At 41.1% G+C, this 26,235-nt stretch overlaps 1 protein-coding gene across 5 annotated transcripts in view; it reads right to left on the reverse strand.

Annotated features, from left to right (window-relative positions):
• The window catches only part of clec16a (C-type lectin domain containing 16A), a 243,201-nt gene that overhangs the window by 148,747 nt on the left and 68,219 nt on the right, over window positions 1-26,235 (reverse strand). For 3 of the 5 annotated variants that reach the window (XM_063059198.1, XM_063059196.1, XM_063059194.1), the window contains exons 9-10: window positions 23,372-23,485; window positions 22,011-22,052 (exon numbers count right to left, since the gene is read on the reverse strand). In XM_063059198.1, coding sequence (XP_062915268.1) covers window positions 22,011-22,052; window positions 23,372-23,485 — 156 coding nt within the window. The remainder of the gene's footprint in view (window positions 1-22,010; window positions 22,053-23,371; window positions 23,486-26,235) is intronic. The other 2 variants (XM_063059195.1, XM_063059197.1) reach the window with 1 other exon arrangement.

The raw sequence follows: 26,235 nt of genomic DNA on the forward strand, positions 1-26,235 counted from the left end.
AGAAATGGGCAAAAAGAAGAAATGGAAGTTGGTGCTTGCCCAAGATCAAGTGTCTGAAAGCTCGTATAAAAACTTAGAAGCACAGTAACCTGAAGTCATTTATTTCAAACAGTCCCCAGAAAAGTACCTTAACCTAACTTTAGGGCACACTCTACTTAGTCATGAATAAATTTATATTTCAGATGCCAACATTTTTAAAAAAATATAAGCAACAGTCCCGTAGGGCCAGAGTTGTACAGCACAGTTGCTCACTATTATCCATGCAGAACATTTTGCTTGTCTACTTTCATCATATTTGCCTACATTAGTAACCATATTCTATGCCTTTCCTAGTTGTGTGTCTGTCTAAAGCCCTTCAAACATAGCAGATGTATTTGATACTACCACCTCCTCTGGCACTGCACTCCAGATAGCAACTGCTCTCTGTATAGAAAAACCTACCCCTTAGATCACTTTTAAAACTCCTACCTCTCACCTTAAATCTATGCCCTCTTGCTTTTGATATCCTACCACAGGAAAAAGATGTTGACTATGTACCCTTAATTAGGTGTCTGCAATCTTACTATATACTTCCATCAGTTCACCCCTTAGCCCCCTTTGCTCCTCCAGAGAAAATAAGTTTACCCCATCTAATTTTTCCCATAACTAAAGTCGTCCAATCCAAGTAACACCCTGGTAAGTCTCCTCTGCATCCTCTCCAGTGCAATCACATCTTTCTTAAAGCTCGTTGATTGATGCAATATTCTACAAATCTTCTCTTGCCATTCTTTGGCACCATGCCAACTTTAAGAAAACCAGCTAAGAATATGGATTAAGAATAGCTCAGACTCAAAATATGCACAGTTTATGTAAGTAGTCCTAATCAGAAACCAGTGAAAGTAAGGTAATTACCAAACTGTTACTAATTCTGGTGTTAATGGGTGGTTACAGTTAAAAATGGCCTAAACAAATTATTTCATAATATATTTAGGAAAAGGATAGGTTTAATCCTCCATGAAGAAAAAAAAGCCACACAAAGTGTCGATCACGTGTGACAGGTTGACCAATACCACTTATCTATATTTGCATGTGCGGTGTAACTAACCATATTTACTTGGCATACGGTAAGTAATTTTGTATCTCTATCAGTATTGGTTTGATCTCAAGAAGTTTACTGGTAAAAGAGAGTTATAACAGTAAGTCTGGTGCTCTTTACAGGAAAGAGAAAGTAGGTTACAAGCCCAATGCAGGTATAATCATACCACACATCAATTATTCAGGAAACAACTGGCGACACTTCGCACCAAATAGGAAGAAAGGTGAAATCTACAACACCCAACACTGAAGAGAATGGTGTCATTCTACCTCCACAAAACAGATATTAGCAAAATGGTACTGAGGCAAGAAATGGTGCAAATTTAATTTTATTTTCAAACACATAATCAGAAGATTTTTTTTTAAACAAAGGTAGGTCCAATTTTCCAAAATAAACCCTTAAAATTACAGAATAAATCTACTTAAGAAAGTTAATGAGAATTTCTTAATTCTTCATAGCACATTAATCCCAAAACACTGAATTCTACTGATACCTTAAGAACTCAAATGTGATACGTTTTTTAAAAATTATGAAAGGGAAAGAACCCATGCAAAAGATCACTTCGTTTTGCTTTGCAAACTAAGAAATTAGCTCTACACTTATTCTGGCTTTGTTTTTTTTTCCTGAGCTACTTATCATAAAGTTGATACTTCTCAAATTAATAATATATTCATTTTATATTAACTATTCAGTAACCATTAAATAAATCACTTATCAATAAACAATAAAAATAAATGACAGTATGTCATACCATTTTAATCAATTAGGGTACAAAAATTTATCATGCACATGCAAGAACGCTGAGAATATGGTATCAGATTAAAGCTGGGCAAGGATACCTCCTCCCGATTTCCACTTGCAATTCCCCAAATTCATGTGTTCATTTGTATTGAACAATACTTGAAATAAGTACTAATAGCACTGTGTGAGACTGGCATAGATAACCAAATGAGTGTCTTGGTTGCACCAGAAACAAGGTGGCCCAATCCTGAAGACATAGCCACTGTGCTGGTGTTGGGAGAGGTTGTGAGCTAATCAACACAAAAGACAAACCTGCGCAAACTATTTCTCACCAATGTACCTTTAGCAAATGCAAATATGCATAATAGCATAATAACATAATTCTGGTTTAAGATAGTACTGGTGATGCCCAGAGATGACAAACACAAAACAAAGGAAAATACCATATTCCTTATTCATAGAACTTAATTAATAACAATCAACGCTAACAACACCAACAATGAAGAGGCAAGCAAAGGATGACAGAGGGTGAGCAGTGGCAGAGGCACAGGTGCAGGCAAGGCATGGTCGTGGTAAGGAAGTCGGGTTCAAAACTAGCATCAAGGCATAGTTGTGGCATCCCTGAGAGTGAGGAAAGTCCCCATGTCTGATCGATGCCATGCTGCATTGGAAAGGCCGAGTACAGGCCAAATCGTGGTGGCAGAGTCCAGGCCCCAGATCCAAATCCGAAAGTGAGGAACAACCCGACGTCTAGACGATGTAAGCGCCGGGCCAGAAAGTTGCGACTGGGGCAAGACAAGGACTAGTTCTGCTCGTTGATTCACAACATTTTCTCAGCTCTACTCTGAAATGCAGTGCCGGCTGCCTGACTTCGCATCTGTGGTCTTGTAACGCTTACTTGGCTTTGCAATGAACTATAGCTGTTGCTTGCGCCAGCTGCAGTGATGCTTGGCTTCATGTCTTTCATAAAACTCCAGCTCTGAAGCTACAGCTTAGTTTTACTGTTTACATAATTTTTTTCCCCCTCTCTCAACACCTTGGGTGTTTGATGGTATTTTTCAATGGGTTCTTTTGGGGTTTCTTTGTTTTGTGGCTGCCTGTAAGAAGACGAATCTCAAAGTTATATAATGTATATGCATTTTAAACTTTGAACTTAGCATTAGTGGAAATGACTTGTGTACAATCCTTTAAAAAGTTCCATCATCACAACAGGTACACGACTGAGCTACATGGTATAAGCTCAGGACAAAGCTGGCAGTTCAAAGACAAATGATCTCAAGGTGCTAGTCCAGCAGCAGCAATGAACATTACCACAATCAAACTTGAAGTTCAAAAGTAAACTTACCATCAAAGTACATGCATGTCCCCAAATGTACGTGTTCATCTGTACTGAACAATACTCGAAATGAGTACTGATAGCAAGCACACCATGGGTGAATCTAGCACAGACAACCAAAAGTGTCTTGGTCACACCAGAAAGCTAATATGCTGAGATTTGGTTTCTTGCAGGCATACACAGTAAACCCAAAAAACACAACAGAATCAATGAAACACTAAGTTCAACTGGAGACAAACAACCAATGTGCAAAGGAAAACCAACTGTGCAAATATGAAAGAGAAAATAATAAAGATGGCACCAGAGGTTTTTGCAGACCAGGGCAACACCTTCCCAGCACACTGGCCCCTCTCCAGTTTGCTTATCTCTCTAATCGATCCACTGATGATGCAATAGCCTCTGCTCTCCACTATGTCCTGTCACACGTGGAAAATGGGATCTCATATGCCAAACTGCTGTTTATTGACTTCAGTTCGGTGTTTAACACCATCATACACCAAAAACTGGTGAGGAAACTGTCCTCACTGGGTCTCAACACCTCCCTCTGCAATTGGATACTGGACTTCTTAACAATAAGGCCACAATCGGTCTGCATGTGCAGCAACGTCTCTTGTCACATTATGATGAGTACAGGCACTCCCCAAGGCTGTGTGCTCAGCGCACTGCTGTTCACACAGCTGACGTGTGACTGTGTCGCAGGATCCAGCTGAAACCTTCTCATCAAGCTTGAAAATGACACAAAAGCGGTTGGCCTTATCAGGAACGATGTCAAGATAGAGTACAGAGTGGAGGTGGAGCAGCTGGTGGATTGGTGTGAAAAGAACAACCTAAGCCTGAATGTGGAGACGACAAAGGAAATCACTATGGACTTCAGGAAAGTGAAGACGGACCATCCCCCTCTGCGAATACATGGCCCCTCCGTAGAGAGAGTTAAGTGCATCAAGTTCTTTGGGGTTCACATCATGGATGTCCTCACCTGGTCCCTTAATATCACCTCCCTGAAGGCACAGCAGCGCCTCCACTTCCTAAGAAGATTGAGGAAAGCAAGACTCCCATTCCCCATCTTAATTACGAATACCATTCAGAGCATCCTGACAAGGTGCAACTCCATCTGGTACAGGAACAGCAAAGCATCAGACTGCAAGTCCCTACAAAGGACTGTGGGAATAGCTGCGAGGATCACAGGGGTCTCCCTCAATCCAGCAGAGACATTTATCAGGAGTGCTGCATATGCAGGGCCCTTACTGTTATTACGGATCCCACCCATCCATCCAGCATCCTCTTTGGCTTTCTGCCATCAGCCAGGAGACTACGATGCATAAAACAAGAATGGTCAGGATAAGAAACAGTTTCTTCCCCCCAGGCCATTTGGCTTCTAAACTCCCAGCTGCATCGTATTCAAAGTGGCACCGGTTAATCTGTTCCGTACCTTCCAATATTTAAAATTAAAGCACTTTACTTTGTTATCTATGTATGATTCATCTGTAGATTTTATCCATACTTTCAAAAGTTATCATGTGTTATGTGTACTACTGTGCTTTACACCCCGGTTTGAAGAAACGTTGTCTCGTTTCTATATAGTGTACGGTTATATACAGTACATGCATGGCTATTGTTAAATGACAATAAACTTGACTTGACTTGATAGTTGAGGGGCAATAACCGTTCCTAAACCTGATTGTGTGAGTCCTGTACCTTTTCCCTGATGGCAACAGTGAGAAGAGAACATGACCTGGGTGGTGGGAGACCCTTATGACGAATGCTGCTTTCCTGCAAAACTGCTGCATGTAGATGTAATCAGCGGTGGGGAGGGCTTCACCCACGATGGACTGGACTATAAACATTACTTTTTGTAGGATTTTCAGCTCAAGGACATTGGTGTTTCCAAACCAAGCCGGGGTGCAGTCAATATATTCTCCACCACACATCAATAGAGGTTTGCCAAAGTTTTAAATGTCACACTGAATCTTTAGAACCTTCTAAGGAAGTAGAGGTGCTGCCATGCTTTCTTCGTAATTGCACATGTGCTGGGCCCGGGACAAATCCTCTGAAATGATAAACACTATGGAAGTTAAAGTTGTACACCCTCTCCACCTCTGATCCCCAAATAACGATTGCTCCAGTTTCCTCTTCCTGAAGTCGATAATCAGCTCAATGTCAGTAAGACCAAGGAGTGAGGGGTTGCTGTTGTGGCAAAACTACATGGTAGAGTTATTGACCATTGGTATGGTAAAGCATGGTATTGACCATTCTCCAACAAGACAGAGTGTAATTATCTACATTCAGCATAAAACAACATTACCACTGCCGATAACCTATACCCACCTTCAATATCTTGGAAGGGGATGGGGGATCATCACTGACTAGATACTCAACTGGAACAGCCCCATTAAGGCAGTGACATAAGATGCAAGGTGTCATAAGGCAAGTTACTCACTTTCTGATAGATCAAAGCCTTTCTATCATCTATAAGGTATGAGTGTGATAGCATATTCCCTACTTAAGTGCCTTCCTCAGGCACTGCTGCTTCCTCAGGGCTCACAATGCATGAGAGACTCTCAATATCATACAGACTCCTCTTTCCCATGCGTTGAAAATATCCTGATCAAGGCCTCATTGACAATTCCAATACAAAAGAATGCAAGAGGGTGTAATAAGCTGTAAACACAACCTAGTCCATCACAAGCACAGCAGTCACCACCATTGACAGCACCTACAGAAGACAATACTTCAAGAAGGTGGAATTTATTATCAAGGATTCCCCACCATTCCAGTTATGCCCTCTTCTAGCTGCCAAAGTCAGGTAGGAGGTACTGAAACCTGATGGAACCACCATGTTCAGGAATAGCTTCTTTCCTACAACATAAGAACTTAAGAAATAGGAGCAGGAGTAGGTCATCTGGCCCATCGAGCCTGCCCCGCCATTCAGTAAGATCATGGCTGATCTGTCCGTAAACTCAGCTCCATCTACCTGCCTTTTCCCCATAACCCTTAATTCCCTTACTATGTAAAAACCTATCTAACTGTATCTTAAATATATTTAGTGAAGAAACCTCAACTGCTTCCCTGGGCAGAGAATTCCGCAGATTCACCACTCCCTGGGAAAAACAGTTTCTCCTCATCTCCGTCCTAAATCTTCTCCCCTGAATCTTGAGGCAATGTCCCCTAGTTCTAGTTTCACCTACCAATGGAAACAACTTTCTTATTTCTATCTTATCTATCCCTTTCAAAATTTTGTATGTTTCTATAAGATTCCCTCTCATTCTTCTGAACTCCAGAGAGTATAGTCCCAGGCAACTCAATCTCTCCTCATAGGTTAATCCCTTCATCTCTGGAATCAACCTGGTGAACCTCCCTCTGCACTGCCTCCAAAGCCAGTATATCCTTCCTCAAGTATGGAGACCAGAACTGCGCACAGTACTCCGGGTGCGGCCTCACCAATACCCTGTATAGTTGCAGCATGATCTCCCTGCTCTTGAATTTAATCCCTCTAGCAATGAAGGCCAACATTCCATTCGCCTTCTTAATAACCTGCTGTATCTGCAAGCCAACCTCTTGCAACGAGGTTCTTGAATTGACCTGTGCAACCCTAACCCTGCCTTAGCAATGGATCATGACAGATCACCTGTTGCATTACCATTGACTTGTCCCTGATTGTGTTGTTTCTTTTTGCACTAAGATCTTGTTTTTGCAGGATCTCTTGCCCCCCCCCTTTACTTTCTTGTGCAAATTACATTCTCTGTTGTTTGCACATATGTGCCTGAGATGCTGTAGCCAGCAAGCTTTTTTATTTTAGCTGTACCTTACTGCACTTCTGCATATGACAATAAGCTCATCTTGAATTGGGTCATGGGTCAGTGAATCCCAGAAATCAGTGAGGATGACACATTTCTTCAAGAAGCCTTGGTGCAGATCATTGAATATTTTCCTCTATCTGCCCGAAAATGACAGAACTCAAAACCAAGAATCTGTTTCTTGAATTCAATATTGGGCATGCAAATAACACACTTCCAGTGAATGAGCACAGCTGCAACAACACCAGAGAAGCTTAACACCAGCCTAGACAAAGCAGACTGTTTGACTGGCACAGTAAACATTAATTCTTTCTATCAATAGCCTGTAATCTCTACTGTATGCACTATCTTTAAAATTCCCTGAATTATCTTGTCTAGGCAACAGAGATATCACCTTCCAAACCTATTAACGCTATCAATGAAGAAAGGGCATGTAGGGTCCCTTCCAAGTAACACAGCATCCCTGATTTGGAAAGATATCACCATTCTTTTGTTGCTGCAAAGTCTAAATGCTAGAACTCCCTACTGATATAGGGATATTGGTTCTGCCAGCAACAATACAATGCAATAAATTAACGTAAGGTTTTTCTTAAAAAGATAAATATCTAAAATGAAAAATAGTCAACACATGACTTGATGTACCAAAGTTAAGATTGTGAAAGGCAATGAGAAATAAATTTTAAATTGACTGTTAGGTGTTACCAGAAAAAAAAATCTAGAACCAAAACCTCTCACTCCTGCAGTAACTTATCATGCATTCACAGAATATTCATAGATTCGCAAGCTAGGAAGAATCTATAAAAAGGGACTTAATGTTTCAAGTAAACTTCCTTACCTTAGAACTAGAAAATGTTAGTATTTTTCAAGTTGAGAAAAAGACAAGAGAAAAAACAAAGGAAAAGGTCTATGATAGAATGCAATGCAAAAGTAATTAAATGGCAGATTATTAGAGCAAGGTAATAGTGGGTAAACAATAGAATGAGTACGAAAAAGAAAAATGAGTATGGAGCTAATGCAAAACGGCAACCCAAAATCGGCAGAAAATAAAAACAATGCAGTAAATCTGAGAATATTGCAATTGCTAACCACCTAAATCTGTGGAATTTAAATATTGCACCCAAGCAGGTGTAACATGCCATTAGATAAGGTGTTGCTTCCAAAACTTAAATGCAGTTTTATTGGAAGAAGTAAGGAGACCAAGGGAAAGAGTCAGAGTGAAGCCTGACTGAGAAAAATAATTAAGATAAGAGAGACTACAGATACTGGAATACAAAATAAAATTCAAAATGCTGGAAGAAGCATCCATGGTAGGAAAAAGAGAAAACTTGCTATCACTTACCAGCCTGTTACCCACAACCCCTCTGATTTTTGAATAATTAAAGATTAGCTTTATTTGTCACATGTACATCGAAACGTACAGTGAAAGTTATCAAGCAACATACATCAAAGTTGCTGGTGAACGCAGCAGGCCAAGCAGCATCTATAGGAAGAGGTGCAGTCGACGTTTCAGGCCGAGACCCTTCGTCAGGACTAACTGAAGGAAGAGTGAGTAAGGGATTTGAAAGCTGGAGGGGGAGGGGGAGATGCAAAATGATAGGAGAAGACAGGAGGGGGAGGGATGGAACCGAGAGCTGGACAGGTGATAGGCAGAAGGGGATACGAGAGGATCATGGGACAGGAGGTCCGGGAAGAAAGACGGGGGGGGGGGGTTTGACCCAGAGGATGGGCAAGAGGTATATTCAGAGGGACAGAGGGAGAAAAAGGAGAGTGAGAGAAAGAATGTGTGCATAAAAAAGAGTAACAGATGGGGTACGAGGGGGAGGTGGGGCCTAGCGGAAGTTAGAGAAGTCAATGTTCATGCCATCAGGTTAGAGGCTACCCAGACGGAATATAAGGTGTTGTTCCTCCAACCTGAGTGTGGCTTCATCTTTACCTTCATCTTCATCTGGGAGTTCAGTGAAAGTTATCATTTTGTATCATTAACCAGTCCTTCGAGGATAGTGCAGGGGGCAGCCCACAAGTGTCACCATGCTTCCGGTGTCAACACAGCATGCCCACAATTTACTAACCCTCACCCCCTCACCCAAACCACGGGATGAACCCAAGCACCTGGAGGAAACCCACGCAGTGGGGGGGGGAAGAGGGAGTTTGCCTCTTTTGTCCCTTCCTCACTACTATTCAGGGTTCAAGCTCTTTTAAGTTAAAGAATTTATTTGTAGTTATTTTATTGCAGTTCACTCACAATTAGGTTGACAAAACATCCACTGGGTGACCACTTTGCGGAAAATCTTCATTCAGTCCACAGACAAGTAGACGAATAGCATCTACTTTCATGTTCTCCACATCACTTTCCTTTAGCCCTACTGTCCTTAATCTCGCATGCAATCAGGCATGTTACAGCCTCCGAGACTCAACACCAAATTCAATCATTTCAGATGATCCTCATTATTAGCATTTCCCTTTATTTTCAGCAATCAAGGTTTTTCTCTGCTTTTCAAAATCTCAGATAATTATTTTGCTTTCACATTGCACATTTCTGTCATTTAGTCACACCTTAGCATCCCTTCTAAATAGTTCTCTCTTCTCCTCCAGCTTTTGTCTGCACTAAAACACATGTAACTTTCCCAGCTTTGATAAAAGGTTAGCAACCTAAACTAGTATTCCTGCTTTTCCACAAATGTGGTCCAATCTGCTGAATATTTTCAGCATTTTCTTAGTGTATTTCAGATTTCCAGTATTTGCAGAACCTTCTTTTTGAAGAAATCTATTAAACTGGATTTTTAAAAAAATTACAAAATTGATTTGACTTACTGGACTTCGATCACAAAAATATTTATTTCCTAAATGCAGGGAAAAGACATAAATTAAACTTTGGAATCAATGTTTTAAACATTCCTATTAGGCAATCAAACTTCACAAGGACAGTGCTGTAGCATAAACAATCCCTCTTAGAAAAACACCATTTTCAAATGATTCACTTTTAACTGGAATTTGTGAAATGAAAAATGAAAAGTTGCTGCAGATGCCCAGTGCCTGGCTTTGTACCATTAAGTGTCATCAGACTTAACTGAATCTTTTGTAGGTTAAAACACTAGATCTTATTGTTTCAAATCACAGTGGAGCTTCATAGTAAAAACATCCAGCAAAGAATTTTACCCCGAAATGGTACTGCAAGTGCAATGCTTGGCTGATATACTTGCAGATAAGATTTCTGTTTTTACTTGCAGCTGGTATACTGACTTAAGGTATCTTGAACAGCATCTTTGTGAAAGTTGTGTGAGCTATCTCAATTCAAATAAAACAATATCTCTCTGTGAGCTTTGGTGCAAAACATCTAAGTTTTGCAGTAAAACAATTCTTGATTCAAGGTGGAATGAAAATTTATAAACGCAAACCTAAAATTCAAATTCCCTGTAATATTCAGAATTAATCCTATAAATACTGAAGGACAAAAAATATTGTTCAAACATAATTCAGATTCACATATTTCAATTACAATTGTCACTAAAATAGTCTGTACAACAAAAAGATAAATCAAAACTTTTACAAATTTTTGGAATATGTGAAATGGAACTCCTTGTCCAACGGTATGTCAATAAATTCAAAATCAGTTTGCTTTTGCTCATGAGAGAACTGACATAGTACATGCCTAAAGGTGATTACCTCCAACTAGAGAGTCTAGCACCTAGAGGAAGTGGGTAGTGGGCAGACTCTGGATATTTCTGCCATTTCGAACTGAAACTTCTTTATGCACAGGTTGCCAATCTGTGGTATTCTTTACCTTAAAGAGGTATGAATACTCATTGACCAGGCACTGATCAACAGATTATAGTTTTTTTTAAATAATCAGTATACAGTGGATTCTGGTTAACTGGGACACAACAGGCCCAGTACATACTAGCCTAATTGAGCAGCTGTCCCAATAAAAAAGACAAATACCGTTTAACACAGTAACAAATTATGTATTTAACTGAAATACAGTACAAATGAGAACATTATCAATACTACTATAGTACTATAAAACCATGTAATAGCTCCTAATAGATATCATTGTTGGAATTCATTCATATACTGTAGGCTGCCACATCCTTTTGATTGACGGTAAACGAACAAAATCAGAACAGACACCTAGTAGTCAAGTTTATTGTCATTTAACTAAAAACGTGTATACCATCAAACGAGACGTTTTTTAACACTAGGGTGTAAGGCACAACAGTACACAACACACATAATAACTTTGGAAGGTGTAAGAATAAAGTCTACAAATGAATTACACATAAATAAAGTAAAATACATAAATTAAATATTGTAGGGTACAAAACAAATTAACTGGTGACACCTCAAGTATGGTGCGACAGAGAGTTCGGAAACCTAACGGCTTAAAAGAAGAAACTGCTTCCCATCCTAACCATTCTTGTATTTGAGTCTCCGTTCTGATAGGAGAAAGTCAAAAAAATGCTGGGTGATTGTGCGAGATCTTGATAATACCAAGGTCCCTGTGTATGCAGGACTCCTGATAAATGTCCTTGATGGATGGCAGGAAGACCACTATGATCCTCTCAAGCCTTTGTAGGGACTTCCACCAGTTTGATGCTCGGCTGCTCCCATACCAGATGGAGATGCACCTTGTCAAGATGCTCTCAACGGCGCCCCTGTAAAATTTAGTTAAGATGGAGGGGGCGGGGGGTGGGTGGCAGGAGAAGCCTCGCTTGCCTGCACCTTCTTAGGAAGTGGAAGCGCTGCTGTGCCTTCTTATTCCAGGAGGTGATATTGAGGGACCAGGTGAGGTCATCCGTGATATGAACTCCCAGGAACTTGGTGCACTTCACTCTCTCTACAGAGGAGTCATGTATGCGCAGAGGGAGATGGTTCATCTGCACATTCCTAAAGTCCACAATCATTTCCTTGGTCTTCTCCATGTTCACACTTTGGTTGTTCTTCTCATATAGTCCATTAGCCACTCCACTTACTTTCTGTATTCTGACTCATCATTACTTTTGATGAGGCTGTTGTGTCATCTGCAAATTTGATGACATGGTTTGAGCTGAATACTGTGACACAGGCATGCATTAGCAGTGTGAACAGCAGCAGGCTAAGCACACAGCCCTGAGGAGCACCAGTGCTCAGCGTAATGGGACTAGAGACGTTGTTGCCCACATGGTCTGACTGTGGCCTTTTTGTTAAGAAACCAAGGATTCATTTACGGAAGGAGGTGTTGAGACTTAGCAAGGACAGTTGCCCCACCAGTTTCTGGGGTATAATGGTGTTAGACACTGAACTGAAGTCTATAAACAGCAGCCGGCATAGCTAATGGACTGCCTTCATACAATGCGACTGACAATTGGACTCTCCATAACTTGATTTTCATTGTAACGTTAAAGGGGTTTGTTGATACCTTCAAATTCTTTGTAGTTCCTAACTTGTGAAGTAGTGAAGTCATGTCGCTTTCACTCCCGGCCATTTCTGGCATCTCCAAGTCTGAATGCTTGAAACAACAATGAGGAAGAACAGTTCTGAACTGTCTTACTGCTCATTTCCATCAACTTTTAGTAACAAATATCACTGCTTTTTGAACAGAAGCACATGCAATTGACGCTATTTAAAAACTGTTCACTCTATGCACTGCTTAGTGTCTAATGACCACACAAGTATATGCGCCTGAAGCTAGTTAGAAACTGTTTGACAAGTCCCCTGCCCCAATTAAGCAGCATAGTGTCCCAAATAAACAAAGGGAATCCCAGCTATTGCCCCAATTAACCAATGGCCCAATTAACTGGAATCCACTGTATGTGGACATCATTGGATAAATCATGATATTGAACAGTGGAGCACACTTAAGGAGCCAAGTAACCTACACCTCTTATGCTTTTACTTTAAGGATAATAGTGTTAAGAAAATGACTGACAGAAAGACAATCTCAATAATGGACAGTGTTTCCTTTCTTTATAAATAGGAGACACATATTGAAGGCACAAATGAAGTCTGTCGAAGCCCAGACTAAAACAGGGAATATTATGATTAATGCACTAGCCTTTGCACGTGTGAATTGGTGCAAAATAAACACAAGTTACTAGTAAATTGAACACCAATTTGCTTAATATTGGAATGGTTTTTCAGGGGTAATACAAAACTAACTTTAAGACTCTGGGCAAGAGCCACGGTGCATTTTAGTACTTTTGCAAGTAATAATTTGTTTTACAATCACTATAAATTCCAAACAGTGCAATAGGCATTTTTTCTAATGGCCTTCAAGCCACTTGTATATCTCCTGATAGTCTAAAGAGTGAGAGAGAGTGAGTGAGTGAGTGAGTGAGTGAGCGAGCACAGAGTGTTGGCCTCTGTTGCTACAGTGAAACTCTGTATGGAACTCGGTATCCCAGTGGAATCTCCCAACCAGGAGCCGGCAAACAGCCTTCACTAATGGCAATCTGAACAGTGTTGTAGTGTGTCTATACACACAGACTGCACAGCTCTCCCCAAGTGTGGGGATTTCTCTGCAGAACAAGCTCAATAGCCAGAAACCACCTTTGGGCTGGGCAGCAAAGAGCTATGCAGCCAAGCAAATATGGTGAATGACTGCAGATTACAAACACCTAACATGATGGGTTGTGGAAGCTTACAGGATTCCGGGCAGTCTCTTGAAAAAAAAGAAAGACATGCCAGTTCCCAGTTCCCACACCAGCCACTGTACAGCATGGTACTCCATCTCTCCGCACTGAGTGCCAGTAATCCTCACCTCAGTCTACTCAGTACCAGACTTTACAAAGCCTTTCCACACTGAGATGTGGGCAATTCAATGCAGCAAGAGCATCAGCAGAAAGCAAAGACTCATGCCAAGTTCTGGGATTCACAGCACGTTCCTAGTACAAAGCACTATCCATAATGCATCTCTCTACACCTTCAAATTCTTTGTAGTCCCTAACTTCAAGTAGTGAAGTCGTTTCACTTTCTCTCACGGCCATTTCTGGCATCTCCAAGCTTGAATACTTGAAACAGCAGTGAGAAAGACAGTTCGAAATTGTCTTATTGCTTATTTCTCACCAAGTATTAGTGACAAAAAAAATCACTAATTTTTGCGCACGAGCTCACGCAACTGACGCTATTTAAAAATTGCTCTGTCTTAGCACACCGTAGTGTCTAACGGCCACACAAGTGCATGCGTCTGACGCTAGTTAGAAATAACAATTTTTAAAATCACCAATTCTAATAGCATTCTTATTCCTGGAAATGCATCCTGAATGCTAAGCAAGTGCAGAAGTGTTGGATGAATCTGATGATTAGCAAACTTCAAGTACTCTTATAGAACTGAGTACAAATGAAGTGCATTCATCTCCCAAAATACAATCCAGGTGCCACATTAGTGGAAATTTAAGCAACAAATTGCTTCATCCTCTCTTTGAACACAAATCAATCTGATATCCACTGGCAAGTGCATTGAAAGTCCACAGCTGATCTTTCATAACACCAGCTAATGACAATGCATAATATGCTCCTGGTTACTTCACTGATACCCAAATTAGTGCTGTTCAGTAACAGAAAGTATGTTCATATCCAAGGTTCTGCAATTCTGAAGCCTTTGTACTTTCATCAGAAGACTTTCCGGAAACAGGTTCTTACCCCATGCCTTGTGATATGCTCTATTTGTGTATTTCAGTGGAGTTTAAACATAGAGGCATGGTTGCAGTTTTCAGAAAACTTCACTCTTAGAAATTTAGGTTTTGCTTTCTTTAGAAATCATTTCATCTTTTTACTCCCCTCTTTCTCGATCAGTCAAAAATCAACTGAATAAAAAAATTCAAAAACGATGTTAAGCATTTCCCTAGACACAATACCAACTTTGTGTTCAACTAGTAACTGAGCAATTTCCAAGAAGGTAGCTGAAAAATGATTAATTCAAAAAAATATGCTGCCTTCAGCCTCCCAATATTAAAAAGCAGAGATACTCATAGTCTACCATGATCACATCCAGCTTTATCCTCAAAGATCACTGACATTTTCAAGCAAAGACTACACAGAAGAAAAAGTAATACAAATCAGAAACCTGCCATTTCTAAAGACAAATCAAATGGAAAATGGCTGTTTTCTCATCCCTTGGCCCAAATGCTCTTTTGTCCAAATGAGAGTAGGACTTTCACAGTGAACATCAGGTCCCTGGAGATGGAAGTGAAGGGGGCTTTTAGCATGCTGGCCTTCATTTGCCAGGCCACGAAGTATAGAAGTTGGGATGCTACGTAGTATTTGTACAAGATATTGGTGAGGCTGCAGTTTGGAGCACTGTGTTCACTCCATGCTAGAGGAAGGATGCCATTAAGCTAGAATGAAAGCGGAAAATATTTATGAGGATGTTGCCAGAACTCAAGAGTCTGAGTGACAGAGAAAGGTTGAGCGCACCAGGAATGTATTCTTTAAAGCACAGGAGAATGTCATGGTTTGGAGGCTTCTGTGCTTCAATGACCCGGAGAGCTATGTTGGCTGGAGTGAGAGCTTTATGCTTCAGCTCTTGATAGGGTTGCCCATGCCAAACAGTTCAAAAGGTAGAGGCCAGACTGAGAGTGGCCCATCAATCCTCCAGGTTCAGGGGATCAGCTCAGGGCTACCAACCCTGATTGATAAAGTCAAATTGTTATGGAGGCAGCTATGAAAAATCCTTCTACATCTGAGTGCAATGATATTCTTCAGTCTCCACCCAGGATTTGCATGACTGACCGAAGTGAAAACCAAGAGGAAACTACTGGCATGATGAAGGAAGCTCTGAACACCGCCAGAGCTGGAGGACCTTCATTGCTGCCCTAAACACCAGCAGTGTAACAGGTAGCAAGAAGAAGTAGAAATAGGAGAAGAGTGGTGGCCTTAGAGGCACAAAAAATGATGAGGGGCATACAGCAGGAGAATGCACAGTCTTTTTCCCAGGGTTAGAGAATCAAAAACTAAAGGGCAGAGATTTAAGGTGAGAGGGAGAGGATTTAATAGGAACCTGAAGGGTAACCAGAGGATAGTTAGTATATGGAATGAGTTGACAAACAAGGTGGTCAGGGCCAATACATTAATATTTGAAGAGTACTTGCATAGGTACATGAACAGAAAGGTTTAAGGAGGCATGGGCCAAATGCAGGTAATGGGACTACCTTAGATGGGAATCTTGGTCAGTATGCACCAGTTGGGCTGAACAGTCTTTTTCTGTGATGTACGACTTCCATTATCCAAACCATTTTATGGCTACCAGATCTGTTCGATACCGTGCAAACTGGTATTTGCGGAAACCCAAAAATATCAATTAAACAATTGAAACAAAAACATGTCACTTTGAACAAAGAGTCATTAATTTTAATGCAAAAAAAAGAAAATAAATTGTTTCTTAAAAATGAAAAGTGTAAAATAGTTGGTAAATAACAAGAATTTTGAAAGAATTTAGGGAGGGAGGGAGGGCGAGAATTATAGGGGCTGTCTAGCCCCAAATTCTCTATATTACAGTAAAATCTCATGTGGTTCAATACATGTCTCTTCAGGAAGGAAACTTGCAATCCCTCCAGCTTCGCCATTGCCTTACTCCAGACCCACTCATAACTGAAAGTCACTTAGTTCAAGGATATAATAATGAATACTAATAATACGACAATAGCGCGCGCGGCCTCTCCGGTGATGAATATTTGTTATCTGTCAAGTAGGGGACCGTGCACAATGGAACATCTGGAAAACTTCTGAAATGTCTGCTTTGCTACTGCTGCTACTGTGTCGTAACTGGAATCTCTGGAGCTGAAGGCCTCGAAATCCTCGGCTTTGCGTGTTTCAGCAGCCAGGGAGAGGACGAAGGCACTCGGCAAAGGAAGGCGCTCGGGAGGCTGTATCGGAGAGGCTGCTCGGAAGCTCAGAGTTTTCGGACGGATGGACTCAGGGTCGGCTGTGGTTGGCTGCTTCCAAGGTATCGGCAAGTTGACGGTGCCTGGAGGTTTATGGCAGGGAGTTTCTCCCTTTTGCCGCCTGCTATCGGGGACTCGGGAGTCGACCGACTCGGGACTTCGAGACTTTTTTTTTTACTGTGCCCATGGTCTGTTCTTTATCACATTATGGTATTGCTTTGCACTGCTGTAACTATGTGTTATAATTATGTGGTTTTGTCAGTGTTAGTCTTTGGTCTGTCTTGTTTTCTGTGATATCACGCCAGAGAAACTTTGTATCATTTCTTAATGCATATATGCATTTCTAGATGACAATAAAAGAGGACTAAGTGTTCTCATAATCTAATCTAATCTAATAACTACGTACAACTGAAAGGGAAAGAAACAGAACACTGGAACAACTCAGAGGGCCAGGCAGCATCTTTAGATTCAAAATTTGTAAGTAAACATTTCTGGCTGAGAGCCATCAGGACTGAGAAAACAAGTAAGACTGCTGCTATATTCACAATATATAACGGGTAGGAGCTTGGACAGAACCAGACAGATGATAGCTGGAACAGATGGGGAGTAGAATATGGGCAAATAGAATCATATGTGGTGGGGGGAGGAAGAGAGATGATGATAGGATAGAGACTGATAGGTGGTAAGTAATCTTCTCTCTTTACCTCCAAGGTGATCTAAACAGCACTTCCAGATTAGACAGAGGTTCACATGCACTTCTTTCAACCTGGTCCACAGTGTTTGTGATACAACCTCCTCGCTACATTGTGAGACCAAGCATAGACCAGGCTACTGTTTTGCAGAGCACCTGCATTCTGTCCACAATTTCAAGCTTCCAACATCAGTTTAAAATCACTTTCCCACTCCTAGACTGACCTTTTTGTCCTTGGCCTTCTCCACTGGAAGAACAATAGACAATAGGTGCAGGAGTAGGCCATTCGGCCCTTCAAGCCAGCACCGCCATTCACCATGATCATGGCTGATCATCCACAATCAGTATCCAGTTCCTGCCTTATCCCCATAACCTTTGATTCCACTATCTTTAAGAGCTCTATCCATCCCTTTCTTGAAAGCATCCAGAGAATTGGCCTCCACAGCCTTCTGGGGCAGAGCATTCCATATATCCACCACTCTCTGGGCGAAAAAAGTTTTTCCTCAACTCCGTTCTAAATGGCCTACCCCTTATTCTTAAACTGTGGCCTCTGGTTCTGGACTCACCCATCAGCGGGATCATCAGGAAAATGTAACATAGTGTTACATTTTACTTGAATACTTTACAGTCTGACGAACATTAAATTTTCCAGTTATCAGATAACACAAACACTGGTGGTCTGCTCTCACACACGTTCATTTCTTGATCTAATTTTCTTTACATCTGTTCATCTCTACAATCCACTCCCCAGTCTGGTTCCATTTGCCAACCACCTTCCCATCTGGTTCCATCCATCATCCACCAGCTTCTGTCCCATCCTCTAAGTCAGGGATTCCCAACCTGGGGTCCAGGGACCTCTCAGTTAATGGTAGGGATCCATGGTGTAAAAAAGGTTGGGAACCCCTGCTCTATTATTTCTTTCTCAGCCTTGACGCAGGATCTCTCCCTGAAACATCAACTGATATATTTTGCCTCTACAGATGTTGCATGACCTGCTGAGCTCTTCTAGTCTTGTTTTTGTACTCGATTCCAGCATCTGCATTGTCTTACGTCTACACAAATGAAGGATTTCTTCAGAATAAATGACACATGAATAAGGTTCCCCATTACCATAACAACATGGTATGTTTAAATATCATGAAGAATACACATTGCTCTTGTACAAAGCTCCAATTTGATGCTAAATTCAAGTATGAAATTCTCTCATAAATATTCTATATTTAGACAAAACTGAAATTGCAGTATGCATAGAGGTCATTCAAATCATGACATTTTGAAGTAATGGTCAATATTGTCCTTTCTATTTAATGATCGACTACTATGCATTAGAAATCACTGGGTTCATAAAGGCACATCTTGATTGATACCTGAAATATTCTGAAGTGTGAACATTAAGTGCAATGAGTGTACCAATTTATTCATTTCACCCATAGGACTGTAAATGTGGGCTTTTACTGCACCCTGTAGTTCAAGAATTATACTGCAGGACAAATGTATACAGAAGCACAACCATTGGATGAAATAAAGGGTATTTTTCTATCCTGCACAGAACTATAGAAAACTTGCACAGCGCCCACATTTGGGTTCCATGAATCAATGTTGCAATTTTCCATTTGGTCTGAATATCTCCAATTAATGCAGTTCTTATCCCCATTGAGACCACTTTCAAACACTCAGAATAACCTCCAGTTAAAGTAGATGTGATCACGTCTCATGCAGGGCATTTTAATGTTTGGCTTCGACTTCCACCCCATCCCCCCTTTCTTGCAGTGCCACAAGACATGAGAGACTGCAACATTGTCACCCTATATAAGAACAAAGGGGACAGAAGCGACTAACAACTACAGGGGAATCTCCTTGCTGAGCATCGTTGGGAAGGTCTTTGCCCGTGTGGTCCTGAACAGACTGCAGAAAATAGCCGAAAGGGTATATCCCGAGTCTCAGTGCGGTTTCAGGTCAGAACACTCCACAATCGACATGATCTTCTCCCATCGACAGCTATGAGAGAAATGCAGAGAGCAAAGACAACCACTCTACGTCGCTTTCATTGATCTTACGAAGGCCTTTGACCTTGTGAGCAGAGATGGTCAGTTCAAAATCCTTGCCAGGATTGGTTGTCCCCCGAGGCCCATCAGGATAGTTCAGTCATTCCACACAGACATGAAGAGCGTCGTTCAGTTCGACGGCTCTTCTTCGGAGGCCTTCAACATCCGCAGCGGTGTGAAGCAGGGCTGTGTGCTTGCCTCCACCCTGTTTGGCATCTTCTTCACAGTCATGCTGAAACACACCTTTGGAACATCAACTGATGGTGTCTACCTCCACACCAGATCGGACGGGAGGCTGTTCAGTCTGTCCCGGCTGAGGGCGAAAACCAAGGTTCGCGAAGTACTCATCAGGGACATGTTGTTTGCAGATGACGCGGCACTGGCAACACACTCTGAAGAGCAACTGCAACGCCTCATGGACAGCTTCTCAAGAGCCTGCCAGGACTTCAGCTTGACCATCAGCCTGAAGAAAACCAATGTGTTGGGCCAAGGCATTGAGCACCCCCTGCCATTACCATCAACAACTACGAGCTGGAGATAGTTCACGAGTTTACATACCTTGGCTCCACCATCACGGACAGTCTCTCCCTGGACCCCGAGATCAACAGACGGATCGGACGAGCAGCCTCAACGTTCGCCAGGCTGACAAAGAGAGTCTGGGAGAACAGAAAGCTGATGATGCACACAAAGTTGCAGTCTACGGGGCCTGCGTCCTCAGCACACTGCTTTACGGCAGCGAGACCTGGAGCCTCTACTACAGACAAGAGCGGCGTCTCAACGCCTTCCACCTTTGCAGCCTGAGACGCATCCTGGATGACATGTGGACTGACCGAGTCACCAACAATGAGGTCCTGGCACGCGCCCAGATACCCAGCCTCTTCATCCTGCTCCAACAACGTCGTCTCCGCTGGCTGGGCCAAGTACACCGCATGTCAGATGGGAGGATCCCAAAAGACCTGCTGTACAGGGAACCAGCCTCCGGCAAGAGAGCACAAGGGCAGCCCCATCTTCGTTTCAAAGACGTTTGCAAGAGAGACGTGAAGTCACTGAAAATGAATGTCGAGAGGTGGGAGGACATCGCAAGCGATCGCTCTCGCTGGAGGCTGGAACTAAGCAGAAGTCTAAAAAGAGAAGAAAAGAAGCTGAGGCTTGCTGCTGAAGAAAAGCGCACTCATCGGAAAAACAGCACCAAGGTAACACCGGAGGACAGCGCCTTCAAGTGCAGTCGCTGCAGCCGAGACAGTCACTCCCATGTGGGCCTCTACAGCCACAACAGACGCTGCTCTACCAACAAAGACTGAAGCAAGATTTTCCAGGCACAGATCCATGGTCTCGCGAGACTAACGGATGCCACCACCACCACCTAAACAAAGCTACTCTTATTCTGGCCTTGCCCAAATCTCTTCCAAAGTTACTTACAAGACCAGTTCAAAATTGCTTAGCTTCCTGTTATAACATCTTGCAAATATCATTCATCTTAATTAGGCCTTAATTTTTATCTAATCCCTAGTTGCTTTTTTTTAAAACAACACCCACTATTCTCACTCAAAGTAGTTATTAAGCGCTCAAAATAATCACATTAGACTTTTTTTGTGCAAGCTATCATTCCATCTCCAAATTAGCTATCCTTTCCCAATTCACAGTGCCTTTTTTCATTCATTTGAACACTCACTAGTTTTCAGTACTAGATCGCAATACTGAAATTAAGATCAAAAATTACATCTCCAATACTGTAACCATACCTCTTATCCTTATGAACTTTTGACATAGATGTCAGAGTCTACAAATCTTGTCATGTGTTTGTAGGCTTTTCAACCACAGAGATCATTATATATAAGTTCAATATTGCAATCACCCGAAGACCATTTCTGACAGATTGCGCAATGGTAATTCAGTCATGTCAACAGAGCACATAGACCAAAGATAATGCTGTAAATTGTTGTGGGTACAATTACTATGTTTAAAGGACATTTGGAAAGATTCATGGATGAAAAGGCAGAGGGATATAGGACCATTGCAAGCAAATAGGAGTAGCTCAGGTGAGTACTTTGATTGGCAAGGATGAGCTGGGCTGCAGGGCCTGTTTCCCTGCTATATAATTGTAGAATTCTAAAATATTTAAGTCAAAATTATGAGACTATTTCCAAAAATATTAACTGCCCTTCAGCAAACTTTTACCATTTAGTTCTCATTTTTTTTTCAAGATTAAGACAGGAAAGCCCAGTGTTTACTGTTCCCAATTTGACTACAGCCAAACAACACGGTAAACCCTTGTTACTTTATTTTCTTTAAGATTAACATTGAAAAAGTACCTCTCCATGTTCATGATGATATAAACAGAACATAACTACTGAATAACAATAGCAATACAAATCAAATCAGTTTAGTTGTAAAAGCAATTTGTTGTTTCATTACGCAAAAGCTGCAGGATAATTTTTAAACCACAGTTAAAAATATTCAAAATTACAAACCTTTGGTTCAGATGAAGAAATAGTCAGTGAAGTTGGGAAAAGCTATAAGCCAGAAGGGGGCCAGAGCAGCAAGAAAGCAGAAGAAGAATATTAATAGATTAGAGTGGATTGATCTTTAATAAATGGACAATTTTCAGGACACAAGAAATAAAGGGTTCTTTTAGAATTAAATTTAAATAAAGTGGATTTGTTGTTCAATTGTTTCTCCCAAATGACTTGTATTATGATAAGTAGGTACCTCTTGAGCCTACTTCTTGAGTATGAGAGTCAGAATAACCTCTTGAACATAATGATAAATCTGCTTTACTTTCTCATTTTTAATGCTTTTCTGACAGCAGCTAACTGAACTTGAAAAGATCTTCTTAAATAAATTCCTTCCCCTGTAAAAATTCATGCATGACCTCTAAAAATTAAAAATAATGAATAAGCCAAGGAAAATCAATTTGGACCTTTTAAACTTCATTTGTCTTATTTCTTATTACCACAAAGAGACACTGCAATTACATTTCTAACTATGCAGTCACTCCCAGTCCAAGGATCAACACAATCTGCTCCACAGAAATTAAAATAAGGAACATGTTGCATTTAGCAAAAATAATTACAACTTATGTGCAAATGACACAGCATAATATATACAGCATTAGTTTTCTTCACCTGCTGCAAATTAACAGCGCAAATATACTCCAAAACCTGCACATTGAAAAATTAGCGGCATCAATTGTCAAAAAATGAAAACCACAATCCATTTGTTGTCCTTTATTCAAGGACAAGCTCCCTCTTGCCCAAATAAACTGGGCATGATTTATGTAAAATCTTGTACTGCATTTTAGTCTTTTACTATCATAAGTTTATTTTTTATATTTATTCTACCAAAGCAAAACACACATTTAAGAGTACTATTTCTGAAGAAAAGCTAAGTCAGAACAAAAGTGACAGAATTCATTTAGCAATTATAAAAATGAAAGATAAGCACTTAGCAAAAAAAAACCCCTGCATTTTTATTGGATTAAACAATAGCTTTCTGCTATTCTGGTTTTATTTGGAGAAATTTAAGTACTGCAATTAATGCCATAGCTTTAGCCTTGATATTTTTTTAAACTTATTTCAAGTATTATTCAAAATAATTGTGCCAACAATTTATTTTACATATAATGCTTATAAAAAGTGTTTCATAAATCCAACTAAAAATCATTTAAATATAAAGGTTATCCATTGAAAATCAGGAATAAGATCCATCAATATATACGGTCAGAGTCTGGTAAAGCTTAGACGTTATAATGAACAAAGCATCTTTGTTCAAGATAAATCCATAACAGGAACTAAATGTTTGTTTCAACTAAACAGTAAGGAGACAGACTTACTGAGTGCTTCAATGAATCCTGCTCTGAATGAAGGCTGAACATTGAAAGGTCCCCATTCAAGATAACATCAGCCAAAGAATTCACCAATGGCCTGTAGTGTATAATTAAAAACACCTGAAAGACAAAAATAGTTAATATTACTTAACACAGGTTAAAGTGTTCTGTTGAAAAGCTTCAAAGGAATATTAATAATAATACTTCAGAAAGTCATGAAGACTGGAGATACAGAACAGGTAAATCTTTATGGTTATTAACGCCACACCAAGCAGCGTTATCGGTATTCTTCTTTGAGAAGCCCATGTCCTTGAAATAACTAGATTATGTTCTCAACATCTATTAAAATCCTACCTAATATGTTAATGGCTTGTTAATTTTCATATTTAAGATGATATAAAAAACATTTAAATCTGGATTGACAAAGTAAGGTTGTATACCACATTCACATCACAATAACAGTCAAACCAACCACTCTTCAAAGTAAATTTATTATCGAAGTACATATATGTCACCAGATACAACCCTGAGATTCATTTTCTTGAGGGCATTCACAGTAAATACAAACAAATTCAATAGAATCAATGAAAAACCGCACACAAGATGGGCAGAAAACCAATATGCAAAAGACAACAGACTGCAAATACAAAAAGAAAAAAAAAGCAATAAACATTGAGAAAATTAGATAAAGAGTCCTTGAAAGTGAGTCCATAGGCTGCAGGAATAGTTCAGAGCTGGGGTGAGTAAAGTTACAAAGAACATAGAATAGTACAGCACAGTACAGGCCCTTCGGCCCACAATGTCGTGTCGACCCTCAAACCCTGCCTCCCATATAAGCCCCCACCTTAAATTCCTCCATATACCTGTCTAGTAGTCTCTTAAACTTCACTAGTGTATCTGCCTCCACCACTGACTCAGGCAGTGCATTCCACACACCAACCACTCTCTGAGTAAAAAACTTTCCTCTAATATCTCCCTTGAACTTCCCACCCCTTACCTTAAAGTCATGTCCTCTTGTAATGAACAGTGGTGCCCTGGGGAAGAGGCACTGGCTATCTACTTTATCTATTCTTCTTAATATCTTGTACACCTCTATCATGTCTCCTCTCATCCTCCTTCTCTCCAAAGAGTAAAGCCCTAGCTCCCCTAATCTCTGATCATAATCCGTACTCTCTAAACCAGGCAGCATCCTGGTAAATTTTCTCTGTACCCTTTCCAATACTTCCACATCCCTCCTATAGTGAGGCAACCAGAACTGGACACAGTACTCCCCAAGTGTGGCCTAACCAGAGTTTTATGGAGCTGCATCATTACATCGCGACTCTTAAACTTTATCCCTCGACTTATGAAAGCTAACACCCCATAAGCTTTCTTAACTACCCTATCTACCTGTGAGGCAACTTTCAGGGATCTGTGGACATGTATCCCCAGATCCCTCTGCTCCTCCACACTACCAAGTATCCTGCCATTTATTTTGTACTCTGCCTTGGAGTTTGTCCTTCCAAAGTGTACCACTTCTCCGGTTTGAACTCCATCTGCCACTTCCCAGCCCACTTCTGCATCCTATCACTGTCTCTCTGCAATCTTTGACAATCCTCTACACTATCCACAACACCACCAACATTTATGTCATCTGCAAACTTGCCAACCCACCCTTCTAACCCCACATCCAGGTCGTTAATAAAAATCACAAAAAGTAGAGGTCCCAGAACCAATCCTTATGAGACACCACTAGTCACAACCCTCCAATCTGAATGTACTCCCTCCACCACTACCCTCTACTTTCTGCAGGCAAGCCAATTCTGAATCCACCTGGCCAAACTTCCCTGGATCCTATACCTTCTGACTTTCTGAATAAGCCTACCGTGTGGAACCTTGTCAAATGCCTTACTAAAATCCATGTAGATCACATCCACTGCACTACCCTCATCTATATGCCTGGTCACCTCCTCAAAGAACTCTATCAGGCTTGTTAGACACGATCTGCCCTTCACAAAGCCATGCTGACTGTCCCTGATCAGACCATGATTCTCTAAATGCCCACAGATCCCATCTCTCAAGAATCTTTTTCAACAGCTTTCCCACCACAGACGTAAGACTCACTTGTCTATAATTACCCCGACTATCCCTAGTACCTTTTTTGAACCAGGGGACAACATTCGCCTCCCTCCAATCCTCCGGTACCATTCCCGTGGACAACAAGGACATAAAGATCCCAGCCAGAGGCTCAGCAATCTCTTCCCTCGCCTCGTGGAGCAGCCTGGGGAATATTCCGTCAGGCCCCGGGGACTTATCCGTCCTAATGTATTTTAACAACTCCAACACCTCCTCTGCCTTAATATCAACATGCTCCAGAACATCAACCTCACTCATATTGTCCTCACCATCATCAAGTTCCCTCTCATTGGTGAATACTGAAGAGAAGTATTCATTGAGGACATTGCTCACTTCCACAGCCTCCAGGCACATCTTCCCACCTTCATCTCTAATCGGTCCTCCCTTCACTCCTGTCATCCTTTTGTTCTTCACATAATTGAAGAATGCCTTGGGGTTTTCCTTTGCTCTACTCGCCAAGGCCTTCTCATGCCCCCTTCTTGCTCTTCTCAGCCCCTTCTTAATCTCCTTTCTTGCTATCCTATATTCCTCAATAGACCCATCTGATCCTTGCTTCCTTAACCTCATGTATGCTGCCTTCTTCCACCTGACTAGATTTTCCAGCTCACTTGTCACCCATGGTTCCTTCACCCTACCATTCTTTATCTTCCTCACCGGGACAAATTTATCCCTAACATCCTGCAAGAGATCCCCAAGTATCGACCACATGTCTATAGTACATTTCCCTGCAAAACAGCAAGCTGAGTGAGTTATCC

This window comes from Mobula hypostoma, chromosome 9, assembly GCF_963921235.1.
Source record: "Mobula hypostoma chromosome 9, sMobHyp1.1, whole genome shotgun sequence".
NCBI lineage: Eukaryota > Metazoa > Chordata > Chondrichthyes > Myliobatiformes > Myliobatidae > Mobula > Mobula hypostoma.